The 16,573-nt window shown below is 31.2% G+C and overlaps 1 protein-coding gene across 1 annotated transcript in view; it reads right to left on the minus strand.

Annotated features, from left to right (window-relative positions):
• Positions 1-16,573, minus strand: part of LOC142319131 (uncharacterized) — a 47,834-nt gene that overhangs the window by 13,121 nt on the left and 18,140 nt on the right. The window contains exons 2-4 of the mRNA XM_075356071.1: positions 8,715-8,929; positions 5,244-5,418; positions 1,336-1,419 (exon numbers count right to left, since the gene is read on the minus strand). Of these exons, the coding sequence (XP_075212186.1) occupies positions 1,336-1,419; positions 5,244-5,418; positions 8,715-8,929 (474 nt within the window). The remainder of the gene's footprint in view (positions 1-1,335; positions 1,420-5,243; positions 5,419-8,714; positions 8,930-16,573) is intronic.

Consider the following 16,573-nt stretch of genomic DNA (forward strand, 5'->3'; position numbering starts at 1 on the left):
AGGATGAAAAGGAAGATACAATACTGAGATCTGAATTTAATAGAGAATTAAAAGATTTGTATGGCAGAAAGGCTCCTGGGATATATGGGATACCTGCAGAATTATTGCACAGTGCAGGTGAGGAAATGATAAATAGATTATACAAACTGGTGTGTAATACTTATGAAAAAGGGAAAGTTCCTTCAGACTTCAACAAGAGGTGTCATAATCATGATACCAAAGAAAGCAGGAGCAGATAAATGTGAAGAATACAAAACAATTAGCTTAACTAATCATGCATCAAAAATCTTAACTAGAATTCGGTACAGAAGAATTGAGAGGCAAGTGGAATAAGTGTTAGATAACCAATTTAGTTTCAGGAAAAGTATAGGGACAAGGGAAGCAATTTTAGTGCTAAGATTAATAGTACCCCGCCTTTTGAAAAAATTACCGAAAATGAAATTTCACCATTTTTCATGTTCAACTTTATTAGTAATTTTCTCATAGAAAGGAGAGATTGGTAAATAAGCCACTGGACCAGTCTTATACCTTGAGAAAATAAGATTAAATTGCTTTTTGTTTCATTCTTCCAGGACCAATAGTTTTTTTAGTTATGATTTTTTCCATAAACCCACAAAAATAGGTGTGCGCACTGTAACAAAAATGGCCGCCACAGGTAAACTGCTTAAATAAAAAAAAAAAAAAAAAAATAAATAGTTTTAAGGTCCTGAAACATGAAGAAAACAAGTGGGTAAGTTTCAGTTTTTCTGGAATTGGTCAAGCAACCAACCACCCTTTGGGTCACTTCAAATGACCCTTTATACAAAAGATAACAACAGGGTTATCTTTTGTGGCAATGAAATCAAATATACCTTTTCTTCTTTAGTTGAAATGTGAAAACTGAGTTTTTCCATTTCTTTATTACTTTAGCTAATATATTAACAGTGTGTTTAGTAACTGAAATTTCTGCACTTTTCCGGTGCACTTAATCCAGTATTTTAAGGAGGTATAATCCAAATCATTTTTTAAATCAATAAAAAATATTCTTTGGTAACACAGAACATTCTTTAACGTTGAAATATATTGCTTTGGAAAAATAGTTGCCTGATTAAGTGAAATGAAATCAAAGGGTTATAAATTAGGAGTATACAGTAGAACAAAAATAAATAAAAATATTCCTTATATGAAGCAGTCTTCTTTTAAAAACAAATATTGATATCTTAATACAGTAATATCAAAATAAAAGTTTAATATTTTTAAGCGATCAAATAATTTTCATTTATAACTATGTATGACATAATGTTACTTAATACTAAAATAGTTAAAAAGAAACATTAAAAAAATAATTAATACTACCGAATCATATTTCTGAGGAACAAAATTTGATGGCTTGCACTGCAACAATTGAATAGCTAAGTTTACATCATTTCTGTACCTTTCCTGAAAAAAAAATTAATTAACATAATAAATGTAATTTGAACAAATTATTATTTTACTTTACAAACATTAATTGATCAATAAGCAAACAAACAACACAAATCCAAGATGCATCAATGCATATTAAAATGGTTTAATCGTACAAAAAACAGCAACTCTCTGTTTTTATTAAGTTGTTTATTTATGTCTGTTCATTTTTTTTATTCAGATATTTATTTATATATTATTTCCATATTTACCTCTGCTTTTGAGAAGTATGAGGGTTATCTGAAACGTTTTGAGCCTAACATAGAAAGACATATTCTTTCTGTTAACTGTAGTTTTATTTTTCAACAAACACACTTTTTCCAGTGATGCTGTAACCTCTTTAACTCTTCCAAATTGTATCTGGCATCTTTTTCCAAAAAAATTTACATTTGCAATAACCTCCTCGTCCGATGAAAATCTCTTATCTCCAAGCAAAACTTTAAAGTTAGGAAACAAGAAAAAGTCACTTGGGACCAGATCTGGTGAATGCGGTGAGTGGTCAACCAATTCAAAGTGTAATTCGTGAATTTTAGCCATGGTGAGCATCAAAGTGTGAACAGATGCATTGTCCTGATGGAAAAGCACTTTCTTCTTCAAATGTGGTCATTTTTTTGCAATTTCTGCCTTCAGCTTGACAAGTAATGTTGCATAATACTGTGCTTTATTGTTTTACCTTTTTGAAGATAATCTATAAACAAAATTCTGTTATTATCCCAAAAAACAGTTCCCATCAACTTCTCAGCCAATGGAACCGTTTTCACCTTTTTTGCACCAGGTTCACCCTTTGCAGTCCACAGTTTTGTTTCAGGAGTGTAATGGTGGATCCACATTTCATCTAGAGTTATGAAACGACGCAAAAAATCTAACTCTTTTTGCTTAAACTGCTACAGTCGGGTCTTGGAAATGTTCATTTGAATGCGTTTTTTGTCCAAAGTGAGCAACCATGGCACCCAATGTGTGGATAGCTTATGCATATCACCCACCGGGTTGGTCTAGTGGTGAATGCGTCTTCCCAAATCAGCTGATTTGGAAGTCAAGAGTTCCACCGTTCAAGTCCTAGTAAAGCCAGCTTGAGTCAGTATCTCCAAGGGTTGGGATAGATATTTTCTTTGGGGTTAATTTTCTAAAAATGTTTCAAATAACCCCATCTTAACCTCAGTACATGAGTACATACTTATCTTACCATTTGAAAAAAATTTGCCCCATATTCTTCTCCTTCCCAAAAATAAAAAAAACGTTATCTTTTTATTTATTGCATATTTTTAACCAAATATATTTTATGTCTTCCTAAGCATACTAGTAGTGGAAGTGGGCACAATATTGGGATGGGATAGCTGATCAAATTTTAAAAATATTGATTTTTTGACTCTAAAACTGTTCCATTTATAATTACTTTTCCACTGTATAAGAATAAACAATCAATGCCAGGAAAGTATAACAACTTAGTTGTCAGCTTTTTTTGTGATATACCCAAATATATGCTTACCATGAAATTTTGGCTTTTTACAAGGTCTCTGAGCCAAATTTAATCGAACTATGTTTAGTCAGAAGTTATAAAGCTTCAAACATGCCAACATATGCACATACAAGAACACTACTTCCCACTTTTTTTTTGTTTTATGGAGTCCCCTGTGTCATGAAAACCTGTACCCCATTTTTGACTTTACCATACATTCCTTCTTGCAGCATAGCTCTAAATTATGATACTAGGAAAGTATTAAGTCAGGTTTTATGCAATTAGCATCTTGGCCACCAAATAGGATAGAGTTTTTGGGAGGTTCTTAAGCACAGCCATCTCAAAACATATACACAAAAACTAAGAAAACAGTATTTCAAACATGCACCTAAATGCTCAGTGCAAATCCATTTTATGTGGCTAGCCAAACAGCACAGAACACAAACAAAGGAAGATTGGATGAAGAATAGGTAATGCAATAGACAGTGAGAAAGGTGATCTTCTCCCAAAGACTGTAAAATGAGACAAACTATCCAACACAAAGGATGATTCATGGTAAGGCAGTATGTAACCATGGGACCTTGAAGTTGGTGAAAGTAGCTTTCAAATATTTGAGTAGCACCCAAAGATGCTAAAATTACAGGTGGTTATCTATGGAGAGACCAGACATAGGAACGATTCCTGAAAAGGGGCATCAATCCTTCCGGAAAATGAGAATACAAACTATCTGATGGTCAATTCAACCTGAACAACAAAAGCTCAAAGTTTACCAGCAATGACAATTAAGTACTGCACAACTGTGAGCAATGTAAAACTATAGCTAGAATTTTTTTGTAAAGAAATGTATTCCTCATTTGTCTTTCTTTCCAACAACAATATAATGGTATTCTTTCGGTAAAATATTCTAAAGGTTAAATAGTTTCCCACCTGTGAAGACTACTCAAGAGGAAGCCAAAAAAATAAAATGAAACAATCACATAATATGACAATTTTTGAGTCTGAGGGAAATAATGTCAAAAGCTTAAATAAATGAGCTAGACAATTTAGAATGAGAAACATTAAGGTATACGTTGTAAGGAAAAGTGAGATAAAGTGGAGATTTTTAATGGTGTTATAGAATAATTAATAACTTAATTGATTGTAGTAAGAGTAGCAATTATAATGAACAAGAAAATAGGACAACAGAAAGGCACAACAAGCACAGTACTAAAAGAATTATTTTATCGGGATAGATTCAAAGCACAAACCAATGATAACAATAATAATAATAACGCATGTTTAATTACAACCTCTTCTGCAAATCAGGAAATAGAAATGCATATGAAGAAATAGATGATTTAGTAAGCATGAAGTTAAAGATGATCCTACATTTGAAATCCTTCAAATAAAAAGTGCTTGCTCATTAGGCTTTCAATTTTTACTAATAGTTGTTTCAAATAATTAGCAAATAACTGTTTTAAACTCATTATAGATGAGAAACAATCACAACAAGAAGCATATAATTGTATCTTTTAACATGGAATGTCAGGGGATAGAGCAAGGCATCAGACTAACAAATGATTGGAGAGGGAAAATGTTACTTAAAATATTTTTCTTTTTTAAGGAAGAATAATCTACACATAAATATAATAACAATAATAATCTTGGTAAAACTTCTACTAAAAATCAAATTATGCCTAAAAGATTAATAATTTTTTTTTTCTTAAAGTTAATGACAAATTCAGTAAATGAACAAATATTGACTGCAACCTTCTTATATGACAAAAATGTTTATAGTAATGTTAAATTTAGTCATAACATAATTTTTGTGCTATCTAGTTCTCTTTCCTATTGGTATATCATTATGAATAACACAATCAATTTTCCTACAAAATTGTAATCAAAATTCTTCCACGACATGCCTAAATTAAAGAACGCAAAGTTCTCTTCTAAAAACTTCAAAATATTTTAATAACTGCCTAAGTTTAACTTATTGGGAAAACATTTTCTTCACCTTTGCATTTGTATTTTTGGAAAGATCAGGAATCCCACCTTAACATATTGTATGTATAGCCACTGGGTAGGAAAGGGTCATAGGTTCATAGATGGTGGCCCCTCAACCACCAAAATTACCAGATCACATAAATGACATGCAAGCTCAAAGTGAATTATCCACTTGAAAATTATCAGGAATTGGTTGCACATTCAAATTTATACTACTTGAAATTTATTGACAATTTATACTTAATACTTCTAATAACTGAAACAATAATACCAAAATTACAGATATACAGGTATATACAAATACATGCATGTATCATAACATACTTACATACATAAAAAATAATACATAACAAATACTTACATTTTCCTCCTGCAATTTAGCTACATTAAATTTTTCATCAACAAGTCTTCTTGTTAAGGCAGCCACTTCAGCTGTCAAAATATTTTTTTCAGTTTCACATTTATCGACTATCCTTAAAAGTTTATCTTCTAAATTTTGATTAACTTTCTGAACTCTTTTATGAGCTTCATACAACCTAAAATAAAAGTAAATGAAAATAAATAAGTGATTTGAGTTAAGCAGTAAATTCTGCTTTATTATTATTTGCAAAATTTTAGAAAACAGGATCTTAAATGCTATACAGCAATGTTTGAAAGAAACCTGAGATCTCATAGCATCTCATGTAGCAGACTCTGTGACCAGAAGAAATACATTAATTGATGTGCTGAATTATGGTCGATGAATTTTAATATTAGTATTAGATGGAGATTAGCTTGGTTTGTTAGGTGAAAATTTCATAAGTTTGGCAATCCCATTTATAACTAGATTGTTAACTATATTAGAAGAGGTAAATAAATATATGAATTACTTCTTTAATATTTGATACGGTTTAACAAATATCTCATATTTAAATATTATAATGAATGCTTAAAATGGCATTGACTACTATGGTAATTAAATAATATGCTAAAAACATTTAGTGAAAATGAACCGGAAGTTGAATAAATTTAGTGATCTACATGAACCAGCCACTTATTAAATGTGATATTAACTCTTTGTGGTTGGACGGCCAGAGTAGCTGGCTACAGCCCGCTCTCAGTCAGTTTGGAATATTTACGGCACTAGCAGTGCTCACAGCTCAAATGGCCATTTTGACTGCTGTCACACCAGCTCAGAATTGATTTTCATTTATTTCTAAATATTTACATAGGGCATTTAATTTAAAAAAAAAAAAACAACGCCAATATTTTGTATAATTTTTTTATTTATTGACACACAAAGAATAGCTTAACATAGTTTTGATTACTTTTTACTTTACGGAATATAACATAACAAAATAATATTTACAACCAAACTTTGTAGTACAAGAAAATTGTCCAACACATTTGTTTAACTTGCTAGATAGATTGTGGCTTATTTTTCAGAATGCTTCGCCCATATGTAGTCCAGGGTGTTTCTGACAGGTCTTGCAAAAACTTTTGCTTTGTTTACTTTCTCCTCCGGGTCTTCTGTCACTGCAAACAGTGCAGTCTTTTAATAAGACTGTGCTGGGAAACTTAATACACAACTTGTTAAAAGGCTGTCCAATAGGTTACAGCACTAATAACAGAACACAAAAGAAATACACTGTTTCTATAGCAATATATTTTGAGTGGCCATCTGGGTGTTTGGGGATTTTAATCTGGTCACTACTGCTGACCATCAGAGCTGTGAGGAATGTGACTGTGCAAACAATTCTGACTTGACAGGTAAAATGGCTGTGGCCAGTACTACTGGCCACCCCTAACCCCCAGTTGACTAATTTTAAATATATCATTTTATCACAAAGGGTTAACAATAAGAATCTAATTCTTACTTCATGCCCTTCAATTTCAACCTACTCCCTGATATTAACATCTGGAATGACATATTCCAACTATTATAGAACAATCATGCTCTAAGAGATTTAGATTACCATTTTATCCATGATCATCTTGAGTGTGGTGTACATATTTTTTTCACTTACTTTATGTAAACTTAAGGATAGTCTTTCAAAATTTATGTATTAACATTAGTTACAAAAATATACAATATTTTTCATGCGTATCTAATTTTATATTTAGGTATTTTATATTTAATATAATATTTTTTAATATAAATAGATTTTTTAAATTTTTTTCATGAATTATATTTTAATTGAAACTTACCTTGTTCAGTTTTAAGAAACAATATTAAAATTTTTTTATTAGATGTCATCAGAATATCCTTTGTTTAAAAAAAACCAATCAAAATATAACAAAAAAATATTAATCAATGTTAATATATATGATTAAGAAGTACAATACCTAAAATAATTTACATGAAAAATGCTACTGTTTATATAAAAGAATACAAATTTCAACTACCTCATAGGCATCATCAGCTGTTAATTAATTAAAAATGCATCATTAGTTGATAGAAAGGTTTTGTTTTCTAATTAAACAAGTGATGAGATGTTTTTTATGTTGATTACCATAAGAATTTATCCATTTTAAATATCAGATATATACAGGAGTAATTAATGTAATGTAACAAGCAAATTCTGAGCTCATTCTACTAGTGAAAATAATGAAAAAAAGTACATCGAAACAAGGAAATGCTCCGTAAGTGAGTTAACGCTGGCAGAGATTTCACCCTATTTCCTAGGCAAAGAGTGAAATAAAACCACAGTGAAATTCTAGGAACCCAAATTAAGGTGTAAACTTATGGTTTATTTACTTATTTATGGTTTTTGATCTGAAAAATTAAATAAAACAGGTTCCAGAACCTATCTCCAGTAGTTTTCATAATATCCAACATAAGACAAAAAAATTTGTGGTCTAAAAACACATTTTTTTTATGTTAGTAATTCAAAAACTAACTTTAACATAATTTTTAATTCTGAGAAATTGTTGTAAAATAACCCAATAAAAAACAGATACCAGTTTAACAAATTTTATTTTATTAAGAAAACTAATGAAGATATACAGTTCTGGATCCAGTTTTATTTGTCAGGTCAAAAATCATAAGAAACCATAAAGTTTACCCCTTAATTTGGGTTCCTAGAATTTCAGTATGGCTTTATTTCACTCTCTGCCCAGGAATCAGGGGAAAATCTTTCGCTAGCTGTAACTCGCTAATGGAGCATTTTTGGACCCATGTTTGTTTAAGTGAAATAAAAGCAAATAAAATTATTATTTTTTTTTTTTTTACTAAGAGTTACCTTTCAGATAATAAGATCAGGAACACCAGGTAACTGTAATAAATATTTATACTTTCAATACATATACAAAGAAAGAAATATGCTAAACAATCACTGAAATAAATTATGTAATGAGAAAATGATCATTACCATTAAAATAAACAATTCTATTTAATAACCTGCTTAGATTTTAATTAAAATCTCTTACGTAGGTGATTATACACTAACATTTTTTTGCAAACTGTTTTTTAGTATTTTCTTGTTTTAAAATTTAATTCAGTATGTATGAGTATATTGATTTAATTAAAATTGCAGCCAATTTTATAGGATTATGAATACCTTTTGCAGTAAGCTGAACGTCAATTACTGGAAAAATCTCCAACTTACATGGAGAAAGACAAGATGTAAAATAAAATCTCTTTGAAATTTTATTAAAATTAAATTACACTGTATACTGAAGTTGTGTGAAATTGCATACATGCAATTTAAATTTAATACATACTCTGATACACATACATCCTGTATACAAACAGTGATTACTGAGGTGAAACTGTTTACTTCAACTGTTCCACATTGATGATGTTGACATACATAACTTTATAATAGATGAAAATAATTCACTACAAACATACCTTGAATACTTATCTTGCCATGTAAGAAGTTCATCAGTTAACGCAGCCATTTCACCATTAGGAAATTTTTCAGCTTCTCTCAGAAAATTTGTCTCCATTTTAACAATATGATTCTCTCTTTCCAATAATCTTTGCTTCAGATTCTCTATTTCAACATGCAGATGTAAACTACCACCAACTGGGTCTGTACAATTTCTACAGTTACACCCGCATCCCTAAATTATAAAGTAATACATTACCAGAAATAACTATGCTATTTTTGTAGTAAAATAAGTATACAAAAAATAATAAATATTATTTTTTTAATAAATTTAACTGAAAAGTTAATGTCAAAAAGTATAAAAAAATTTATACAACCAGACCAAAAATCTCTACTTACTATTTAAAGATATTGATTAATGAAACTACTTACACATTTATTGAATAATATCACAAAATGAGGTATCGCTAAAACTTTTCAATACAAAATGATTATTTTCAAATTTATAGAATTTTTTTTCTAAAGGTCTTTAAAAGTAATTATTGACTCGTTTGTCAGTTGAGCATTCACTGTTAATGGTGCCCATCTTAAAAAAAATCAGAAAACCTCTTAATTGTGCAATTGAAGAATAAATTCAATCTATGTTATATTTTACAGTTTAATATAATGTTTTTGTGAAATTCTGTATGTTTATAAATCTCATATTGTTCAAAAGCGTGTTGAGATCTTAATTGTAATAAATAATAATTAAACAGGACTTTTTGTGATAATCAGTTATTAATATTACAAAAAAATAAATAAAGTTTAATAATAAATATTTCTGTCACATTTAAAAGCAAATATTACGTTACACGAGATAAACGGAGATTTTAATTAATAAAAAAGATACAGTGCTTATGATTTTGTATTTTATCTGTCAATATGGTAGTCAGTAAGGTACGGTAGACCAGATGTTTTAATATATTGAGTTAAAGGTGTCAATATTGCAATAACTAATGGTAGTCCAGGAGGTTAAAAACAAAAGTGTCAATATATGAAAACTGTGTAGAGTGATTAGGTTATGTTGTGGAATTGTTTGTTAGTTCAAACAAACATACAACTTTATAAGAATGTTTGTAATCTATTTCAGATATGGAGAAATCAGTGTTAAATGATTTGTTGTGTTCATCTACTGTGGAGAAATTCATTCATTCATTCATTAGGGTGCAGTTTGTGGAAGAGTATGAGAAATACGTGACATAATACTCCTGTACAAATAAAATGCATCATAATGTCATAACAACAGGGCCATTTAATTTTTAACAAATAACTTGTAATTTTACTGAAAAGAAAAGCTTTTGTTTTTTCCAGAGTTAAAAAAAATTACTCGACACCAATCCAGAGACCAGAAGATTTTTATACAATTCATGCAAACTAATATATTAATTAGATTACCATAATTCTTCTTTTTTATATAATAACATATTCTTAACAAAATTTGTGTTCTAAATATTTAATAAAGAACATTTTTTTGATTTGTTTAAATACTGTTTACTTTGCCAAATTCATTAACTAGCAATAGAATCAAAGTGCCCAATCACATCAAAACATAACTGGATTGTTCTTATTTATTAAAAATTCTTTTAAATCCTACTGTGTTTTAACAATTGCAATTTGCTACACTCGTCGTATTCTTCTGCCGCCAGTCTATTTAGCCACTGATTAACAGCATTTTTAAGTTCATCGTTACTCGCGAATTGCTTACCACTCAAAAATTCTTTCAATTTCCCAAACCAATGGTAATCAGAAGGAGCAAAGTCCGGACTACATGGTGGGTGATCGTAAATTTCCCATCCAAATGTTCTCAGTCAATCACGTGTCGGACTCGCAACATGTGAACATGCATTATCGTAAAGCAGGACGACGCCGTCGGTCAGCCGCACCGCCGATTTTGAATGGCGCACCAAGTAAAGTTTCGCAGTAGGCTTCTGCATTTTTAGTCGTTCCACGTGTCATGAGATCAATCAGCAGTATGCCAAACCGATCCCAAGACTGTGGCCATCGGTTTGTGTCCAAATGGCTGCGGCTTGACCTTTGTTGGTCTGGTTGCTGATTGAGGATGACCCCATTCACTTGACTGCCGTTTTCTCTCTGGCATGTATTATGAAATTTATATTTCATCGCCGGTAACAATTGAATTAAGGAACTCATCACCTTTTTCTGTGTAGCGCATCAATTATTCCAAAAGTGGATCCCATTCGTATTTTTTTTGTGACGTTCCGTTAAGACGAGCGACGCCAACAAGCACAAACCTTTCTGAAGCCTAAATGGTCATGAACAATACGATCAATAACAGGTGTTGAAACATTAGGAAAAAGAAGGGCCAGATTGGAAACCGTTGAGCGACGATCTTTTCTGATTTCATCATCGATGCGTTTCAACAAGTGATTATCGAAGGCCTCCTCGAACGTTCTTCTCATCATGCACATTATTCTGTTATTTCTAAACCTTTCACACCATTTTCGGACGTTTATTTCATTCATTACATTATCACCGTATACAGCAAACTTCTTTCTTTCTTTTTCCTGTTTAGCCTCCGGTAACTACCGTTTAGATAATACTTCAGAGGATGAATGAGAATGATATGTATGAATGTGAATGAAGTGTAGTCTTGCACATTCTCAGTTCGACCATACCTGAGATGTGTGGTTAATTGAAACCCAACCACTAAAGAACACCGGTATCCACGATCTAGTATTCAAATCCGTGTAAAAATAGCTGGCTTTACAAGGGCTTGAACGCTGGAACTACCGACTTCCAAATCAGCTGATTTGGGAAGACGCGTTCACCACTAGACCAGCCCGGTGGCTTACACAGCAAACAGCTGCCAATGAATTTCAGCCCACTTAACATTTTGTTGGTTAAAAAATGTATGATTCCACGTATTTCACAGTCGGCGGCAACATCGATTTTTCTATTCATTTTAAACGTAATAACTAGCACGTAATAACAACGTGACAAGTTACAGACAATAATGCACTGTGTACATTATTAGCGTGGCCATGAACGACTCAGGTTCGCCAACCTTAAGGAGAGTAATTTCCCAGCGATCTTTACTTTTGAGATATCACGATTATAAATATGTTGATGTTATTAGCTGAATGAACAAATGGTTAATTTAATTAATGAAAAGATTACATTTTTTAAATTTTATTTTAAAATTAATTAAAATTTAATAAACTATTTTAATGAAATATTATCAATTTAAATAATTAACTTAAATATTAAAATTTGGATTTAGATTTAATCCAATAAATAAAAGTGAAATATTGGATTTATGCTGCACCCATTATAGGTGTTAATTATGTATCACAACAGATTTTTATATATTCTATTCAATTTCAAGAATACATTTCTTCAAATTTTGAGTCTGGCCAATGGAACTTCAACTTCAGTATTGCTTATTGCTTCATCACTACTTTCAGCGCTCAGATTAATAAAACGTTGGTCAACTTCAACAACCATGGCACATTTTTTAATCCAGAAAATGCCTCCTATTTCAATAACATGATGGCAACCTTTAACCACATATTAAGATCTATAGAAGCAACCTTTTCTTCAATGAGATTATACCTTTGATATGATGTTTCAATTTCCTATGGAGCATTTTACTCTTCCTCACATGAGCTCAATCTGGATTCGATGCCTGTACCAACTGAAGTAACTTTGCCTTGATTACTGATTTTTCAAAGGAAATATTTCTAATTTTTTGATAGTCTTTTAACATTAGGAAACAATTTTTTTTTTCTGTATCAATTGTAATAACTTCACCACTTTTGGAAACTGGTGGATAAATTCCCTCCTTATTGTTTCTATTCCTCAACAATTTTTTGACTGACATTAACCACAATTTTCATTCATGTAAATTTCATTCCTCTCAAAATTTTTTGAAGGCTTTTAAGTAAAAAAATTGTTTTCAACACAATAAAAATTTTCTTGCAACAGTTTCCTGTTATTGCTTGTCATAACCCACTTAAGTTCTAAATTGTTTAAGATATATAATTTAAAAAAATTTTTCTTTTCCCCCTTGCAAATTGAGATCAAGTTTATTTTGTTATTTCTTTCTCAGTTAGTATCGTTTTCTCAGTCAAGTAAAAATTGTATACGATTCTCTTAGCAGCTGATGAATCAAAATTGTCAAGAGTTGTTACAGGTTTCACTCTCTTACAACCTTTATCTGTATTAATGAAATTTCATTGTTGGCTCCTCTTATCTGAAAATATGCCTTCAGTCTCCTACTTTATGCATGTTACTGCACTGATGGATTCACCAGTAGCTTTAATGTAATGAAACTAAACTTGCTGCAATGTAATAAGGACATTATCATTTGATTTCTTGTTTTTAATGAACACTGTTTCTTCTTCCATATCATGCATTGTATATCATTTACTACATTTGTACAGGAGGTTTTTAATTTTTTCTTTACTTTTAATCATTAAATTCATGGTAGAAGAAGAATAATAGCAGTTTACTATTTAATCTGAAAATAAACTTTTTTTGTCTTCAGTCATTTGACTGGTTTGATGCAGCTCTCTAAGATTCCCTATCTAGTACCAGTCCTTTCTCAGTATACCCCTACATTCTAGATCCCTAACAATCTCTTTTACATATTCCAAATGTCTGCCTGCACAATCTTTTCCATCTAATATAATATTCCATCTAATATTAAAGCAACTATTCCAATACGCCTTAATATGTGGCCTATAAGTCTGTCTCTTCTTTTAACTATATTTTTCCAAATGCTTCTTTCTTCATCAATTTGCCACAACACCTCTTCATTTGTCACTTTATCCACCATCTGAATTTTATCAGATGGATACTATGGCATTATAGTACATTTTTAATGTACCGGGTGATTCAAAAGGGGATTTCACAACTTTAAAAGCATATTTTTTTTGTGTTTGGTCATTTGACTGGTTTGATGCAGCTCTCCAAGATTCCCTATCTAGTGCTAGTCGTTTCATTTCGGTATACCCGCTACATCCTACATCCCTAACAATTTGTTTTACATATTCCAAACGTTGCCTGCCTGTACAATTTTTCCTTCTAACTGACTCTCTAATATTAAAGCGACTATTTCAGGATGCCTTAATATGTATGTGGTCTGTAAGTCTGTCTCTTCTTTTAACTATATATTTTTTTCCAAATGCTTCTTTCTTCATCGATTTCCCGCAACACCTCTTCATTTGTTACTTAATCCACCCATCTGATTTTTAACATTCTCCTACAGCACCACATTTCAAAAGATTTTCATCTTTTCTTTTCAGGTACTTGGATCACTCAAGTTTCACTTCCATATAAAGCTAGGCTCCAAACATGTACTTTCAAAAACGTTTTCCTAACATTTAAATTAATTTTTGATGTAAACAAATTATATTTCTGAATGAAGGCTTGTTTCGCCGGTGCTATTCAGCATTTTATATTGCTCCTGCTTCGTCCATCTTTAGTATTGTACTTCCCAAATAACAAAATTCTTCTACCTCTGTAATCTTTTCTCTTCCTATTTTTATATTCAGTGGTCCATCTACATTATTTCTACCACATTTCATTAATTTCGTTTTGTTCTTGTTTATTTTCATGCAGTAGTTCTTGCGTAGGACTTCATCCATGCCTTTCATTTTTTCTTCTAAATCTTTTTTACTCTCAACTAGAGTTACTATATCATCAGAAAATCGTAGCATCTTTATCTTTTCATCTTGTACTATTATTCCGGATCTAAATTGTTCTTTAACATAATTAACTGCTAGTTCTATGTAAAGATTAAAAAGTTACAGGAATAGAGAACATCCTTGTCAGACTCCATTTTTTATTACGGTTTCTTTCTTAAGTTCTTCAATTATTACTGTTGCTGTTTGGTTCCTGTAATGTTAGCAATTGTTCTTCTATTTCTGTACTTGAAATAGAAGTCTATAAATGCTAAGTATATTGGTTTGTTTTTCTTTAATCTTCCTTCTACTATTAATCTTAAAATTGCTTCCCTTGTCCCCTACACTTTTCCTGAAACCGAATTGGTCTTCTCCTAACACTTCTTTCACTTTCCTCTCAATTCTACTACACAGAATTTTAGTTAAGATTTTTTGCGTATGACTAGTTAAACTAATTGTTCCGTATTCTTCACATTTATCTGCTCCTGCTTTCTTTAGTATTATGACTATAGCACTCTTTTTGAAGTCTGATGAAACTTTCCCTTTTTCGTAAATATCACACACCAGTTTGGTGTGTAATATTCGCTTCCTCATCTGCACTGCAGAGTAATTCTGTACGTATTCCGTCTATTCCAGGATCCATTCTGCCAATCAAATCTTTTAATGCTCTCTTATATTCAGATTTCAGTATTGTTTCTTCCCTTTCATCCTGTTTGACTTCCTCTTCAACACCATTTTCTAATTCATTTCCTCCGTGTAACTCTTCAATACATTGCATCCATCTACTGACCTTTCTTTTCCTATTATAAATCAGTGTACCATCTTTGTTTAACACATTATTAGATTTTAATTTATATACCAAAACATTTTCCTGTATGCTCCGTCTATTTTACCAATGATCATTTCTCTTTCCGCTTCTGAACACTTTTCTTTAATCCATTCTTCTTTTGCTAGTTTCCACTTCCCGCTTATAGTATTTCTTAATTGACAATAGTTCCTTTTAGTTTCTTCTTCACTAGCATTGTTATATTTTCTACGTTCATCTATCAGATGCAATATATTCTCTGATATCCAAGGTGTTCTACCAGTTCTCCTTGTTCTGCCTGTTTGCTTCTACTAATTTAAGAATTTCCTTTTTAACATTTTCCCATTCTCTTTCTACATTTTCTACCTTATCATTTTTACCCAGACCTCTTGCGATGTCCTCCTCAAAAATCTTCTTTACCTCCTCTTCCTCAAGCTTCTCTAAATTCCGTAGATTCATCTGACACCTTTTCTTCAGGTTTTTAAACCCCATTCTACATTTCATTATCACTAAATTATGGTCACTATCAGTGTTTGCTCCAGGGTAAGCTTTGCAGTCGACAAGTTGATTTCTAAATTTTTGCTTTACCATGATATAATCTATTTGATACCTTGTAGTATCACCTGGCTTTTTCCATGTAAATATTCTTCTATTATGATTTTTAAACTGGGTGTTGGCAATTACTAAATTATACTTCATGCAAAACTCTACAAGTCTGTTCCCTCTTTCATTCCTTTTGACCAGCCCATATTCATCCACAATATTTCCTTTCTTGCCTTTTTGCAATGCTTGCATTTCAATCTCAAACTACTATTAAATTTTCATCCCCTTTTATGTGTTTAATTGTTTTGTCAATTTCTTCATATACACACTTTACCTTATCATCATCATGAGCAATTGTAGGCACATAAATGTTAACAATCATTGTGGGCTTAGGATTTGATTTTATCCTTATTACAATGATTCTGTCGCTATGCATTTTGAAATACCCACTCTCTTCCCTATCTTCTTGTTCATTAGAAAACCTACTCCTGCCTGCCCTTTATTTGAAGCTGTGCTAATTATTCTAAAATCACCTGACCAAAAGTTGTTTTCCTCTTTCCACCGAACCTCGCTAATTCCTACTACATCTACATTTAATCTATTCATTTCCCTCTTTAAATTGTTTAACCTACCAACCTTTTTTAGACTTCTAACAATCCATACTCTGACTTGTACAATGTTATTTTTTAATTTTTTCGTGACCCCTACCTTAGTAGTCCTCACCCGAAGATCAGAACGAAGGACTAATTTACCTTCAGAATATTTTACCAAGGAAGCTACATCCATCTTTGTTGTGAAAATGCAAACAGTTACATTTTCTTGGAAAAAAAGCAGCTGTAGTTTTCCA

The sequence above is a fragment of the Lycorma delicatula genome, chromosome 2 (assembly GCF_047948215.1).
Source record: "Lycorma delicatula isolate Av1 chromosome 2, ASM4794821v1, whole genome shotgun sequence".
NCBI lineage: Eukaryota > Metazoa > Arthropoda > Insecta > Hemiptera > Fulgoridae > Lycorma > Lycorma delicatula.